The sequence below is a fragment of the Merops nubicus genome, unplaced genomic scaffold (genome assembly GCF_000691845.1).
Source record: "Merops nubicus isolate BGI_N331 unplaced genomic scaffold, ASM69184v1 scaffold41979, whole genome shotgun sequence".
In the NCBI taxonomy this organism is placed as follows: domain Eukaryota; kingdom Metazoa; phylum Chordata; class Aves; order Coraciiformes; family Meropidae; genus Merops; species Merops nubicus.
In genome coordinates, this window is record NW_008631053.1 from 6,080 (window position 1) to 10,580 (window position 4,501).

At 40.1% G+C, this 4,501-nt stretch overlaps 1 protein-coding gene across 1 annotated transcript in view; it reads right to left on the minus strand.

Moving 5' to 3' along the window:
- The window catches only part of LOC103779829 (polyadenylate-binding protein-interacting protein 1-like), a gene marked incomplete at its 3' end in the record, with an annotated part of 6,556 nt that extends 4,557 nt beyond the window's left edge, over positions 1-1,999 (minus strand). Inside the window, exons 1-2 of the mRNA XM_008947473.1 lie at positions 1,817-1,999; positions 140-328 (exon numbers count right to left, since the gene is read on the minus strand). Coding sequence (XP_008945721.1) covers positions 140-328; positions 1,817-1,927 — 300 coding nt within the window. The remainder of the gene's footprint in view (positions 1-139; positions 329-1,816) is intronic.
- Positions 2,000-4,501: the final 2,502 nt, after the last annotated feature.

The following is a 4,501-nucleotide window of genomic DNA, read 5'->3' on the forward strand; positions in this document are numbered from 1 at the left end:
ATACATTTCAGTCTAGAAAGAAAAATTCAAACTATTAAAATACTATGTAGGTACAATGATATAACAAATAATACCAGTATGCATATCTTTGGTAACAAAGACATAATATCCATGTTATAAGACAGAATACACAGGCTACCTGCTGATAGATGAGTTCAACAAGTTCTTGCAAAGTTTCATCTGCAGTGACCCAGCCATTCAGTGTTTCTGCAAACTGTTCTATTTCAGTTTCAAAACAACCTGGTTGCTCAGCAAGGTGATTTAGGAAGTCTTGTACATATTCTGCCGAAGTCAGATAGCCATCATATCCATCTTCAAAGGAAGAATCCTATATCAGTGAAAGAAAACCCACTGCTGAGGCTGGACCACTGGACACAGTTTATTAAATTATTTAGGTCATTACAGTAAAAAAACCCAATACAATAAACCCCAGACTTTGTAATAGTGAAGGACTAACAAGTCTGAAACATCGCTATTCTATGCCTAATATACTCTGATTAGATTAGGGTCCTTGCAACATACTTTCAAATAAATGTTCTAGGTTTTGCTAGCATTTTAAGAGTTATTTTCATTAATTACATTAATACATGTCACTTGTATTCATAACATATTCCTACAACATAGCAACTAGAAACTCCCCACATGCTTGTGCGTTTTTGCAAAACAGCTGAAAAGCAACGTTGCTGGCCTCAAAACTTTGTAATTATATGTATGTACACACGTGCCATTCAAAATGGCATTTTTTCTTTATTTATAGAAAATATGTAATGTACTGGGGCAAAGCAGTATTCTTTCCCCTAGATTATTCATTCACTGAAGTATGTTCATATCGGCATTTGTCAACAGTTGTATATTGGCAACAGGCTTGTATTATCCAGAACAGCAATTTTATCCAGTAAGCTGGTAAAGTAGGTAACACGAAGATAACATCAATTTTACTGGTGAGGAAAAAAACTTCAAAACACCAAACTACCATGTTTAGCATTCAAATCAAGTATTTTTCTGTAAGTTATTAAAAATCTATTTGTTTCAGTATAATTGTTTATTATCACTTGATTGTATTTGTAAAAGTAATAGTTCCCACCTATTTATATATAGTACCAGAGTTTGCCTTCCTGCATAACAAAAGTATATTTCAAGAATTCACATAGATCTTCCCTAGACTAGAATTACTGTAGCAATAATATGGAAGACACAGGGATTACCCTTGATCTGGCTGCAAATATATTTCAGATTAGGTATGTGGGTAGGTTAATTACTAGCAATGAGCCCAACCCTACCTTTTTGCTCTTTGGTGATACAATATCACTGAAGGAATTAAAAGACACATGATGGTACATAAAGTTAGGCAGTCATGGCCAATCATACCCATGGCACAGTAAATTCAGGAAAGGTAAAGCCTGTGCTTAGAAAAGCTAAAGTTCAAGCTTTCTCTCACACTTGCTTCAAAAATCTGCAAAATCTGAATAAAACTGCAGCTAAGGTTTTACTTAAAACGCAGTGTAGATGTAACTACAACAGAGGCAGTTGCCAAAAAGACAGCTTATTCTGATGTTTGGTGTAACCAACAATGAACATGGTTATCTGCAGCAGGCTTTAGCAAAATATTCCACACTAAAGGCTCTCACATACAGCATAATATTCACTCATTATCACTTGACATTCTGACTGTATCTCTGGAGTTTATCACCCAAATTTTTGGACTCTTCAGCAAATGCAGCATTAAATTTATCTGATACACAATATCTCAAGAAAACATTGTTAATTTGAATATAAATAAATTGGCATATAAGAAGAAGAGAAGATAAACACTCACTGTGAAGTTCTGATTGAAGTTCTGGTTGTATCCTGGTGGATAAAACTCAGGTGCTTTAACAGACAACTTTGACATTACCACAGGAGCTACAGCCACCTGAGATTCAGCCATTTCTGCTCCAGAATCAGGAACTGAAACTTTATCTTGTGATCCGGATGGAATTCTTGCCTGTTGCAGGTGTTCTGAAAGGTTTTTGTTAACAGTTTTTCTTAGAAATTGCTAAATTAGTACATGTACACACAGAATATATAACTTTTTGCACTTTAAATATGCTTTTACTTATAGCATAAATAAACTTCCAGTATGTTTAAAATATATTGTTTTTATTGTTTTTTCCTTAAATACAGATATGTCGATATGGGCGGCACAGAGCAGCACGGAGTCCCCAGGCAGGTGCAAAGGAGGAACTTTATTTACAAAAAAAACATCCTTTTTATGCCATTAGTTGACCATTAGTTTACATACTTTTTAGGCACAACAAACCCATTTTAACCAAACACCACGGTGCAAACACACAGCATGCCTCGCCTCCTCTATTCTAGCTGAGTCACTCTCCCAGAGCCCTTCTCTGCTTAGCTTAAGTTACAGGCCGGAGCCATGATTTTACCAGGCCTTCCCTTACAAAGCTGTACCTATCGGCTACACAAGTTTTCACTTTAGCAGTCTCATGAAGGGCAGGTCCTGCTTAACAAGCCTCATTCCTTTTAAGATAAGGTGACCTGATTAATGGATGAGGGAAAGGCTGTGGATGCTGTTTATCTCGACTTCAGTAAATCCTTTGATACTGTGCCCCACAGGATTCTCATCAAAAAAATGGCAGCCCTAGGCCTAGATAGGTGCACACTCCACTGGATCATACACTGGTTGGATGGACGGGCCCAGAGAGTTGTGGTGAATGGAGTTAAATCTGGTTGGGACCACTCCTCTTTAACATCTTTATCAATGATCTGGATGAGGAGACTGAGAGCACCCTCAGTAAGTTTGCTGATGACAGCAAGTTAGTTGGGTGTGTTGATCTGCTTGAGGGTAGGGAGGCCCTTAAGAGGGACCTGAACAGGCTGGACCAAGGTCAATTGTATGAGCTTTAACAAGTCCAAGTGCCAAGTCCTGCACTTGGGCCACAGAACCCCATGCAAAGCTATACATTTGGTGAAGAATGGCTGGAAAGCTGCTTGGCAGAAAGGGACCTGGGGGTGTTGATTGACAGCTGGCTGAACATGAGCCAGCAGTGTGCCCAGGTGGCCAAGAAGGCCAATGCCATCCTGGCCTGTATAGTCTAGTCAACAAGACTAAAGAAGCGATCATCCCACTGTACTCAACACCGATGAGACCACATCTTGAGTACTGCGTTCAGTTTTGGGCACCACAGTACAAGAAGGACATTGAGGTTCTGGAGAGGGTGCAGAGATGGGCAACAAAGCTGGTGAAGGGTCTTGAGGATAAGTCTTATGAGGAGTGGCTGAGGGAACTGGGGTTGTTTAGCCTGAAGAAGAGGAGGCTGAGGGGTGACCTTATCACTCTCTACAACTACCTGAAAGGAGGTTGTAGGGAGGTGGGTGTTGGCCTCTTCTTACCTGTCACAACTGACAGAACAAGAAGAAATAGCACTAAGTTATGCCAGGGGAAGTTTAGGTTAGACATTAGGAAAAACTTCTACGCTTAAAGGGTTATCAAGGACTGGAACAGGCTTCCCAGGGAAGTGGTTGAATCACCATCTCTGGATGTATTTAAAAGCTGTCTAGATAGGGTCCTCAGGGATATGGTGTAGAAGTGGCCTGGTAGAGCTAGATAATAGTTGGACTCAATGATCTTAAAGGTCCTTTCCAACCATAGCAATTCTGTGAAACTCTAGATGACTTTCTATATGACAGAAAGTGAACGCAACATTCATGTAAAGGTGACCAAACAAGGAAGGAAAACAGCCCTCTCCTCTCTCATGAAAATGTTTTCCAAGAGTTAACCTGAGAAACTAGTAAATCTTATTATATGCTTGCTGGTTTTGTGGGTTTTTCATAGATTTCAGATGCAAAGGCAAGATTTCAAAGGTCAATAAATGGAAAACATCACTAATTTTTAACATAACCCTGAAAGACAACTGTCATTCTTGTACACCATTTGGAAAAAAATCCAACGAAATGGTGTTTTTTAAACTACATTTTCCAAATCTATCTTTATAGATTAGCTCCTCAATTTATTGAAAACAGAATCTGATATCTACCTGAAAAAGCTAACAAACAATGCTTTACATTACTGTTTGGCTTATTTTTTGGCAAACCTTAGATCAGAGTTCTTGAATAAGGGGAAGACTGAGACCATCTGCAGTTAGATTAATAAATGGATAAAACACTCACATACAGATGTGTAGACAGAGAAAGGGAGGGACAGATGGAGAGGTGTTGCAAGCAGGCTGCAATGCAACATCACACCTTTACATGGCCACAGGTCTGTATCCAGAAACACAACCGCTCATTTAAGGAAAAGTGCAGTTGCCAGGCCCCCTACACGGGGCATCTCCATGTGGTGCAGAAAGGAGCAAGGCCTTTTGCCCGGGATACGTGGAGCGCTGGCCCTTAGGCCACGGTGGCCTCTTGGTCCCTAGGTGTGGAGGATGGGAGAAAGAACTCGTCCCCGTGGCCAGGACGAAGAAAGGGAGAGGAAAGCCTCCGGGCTTCCCTCTCGGTGGGA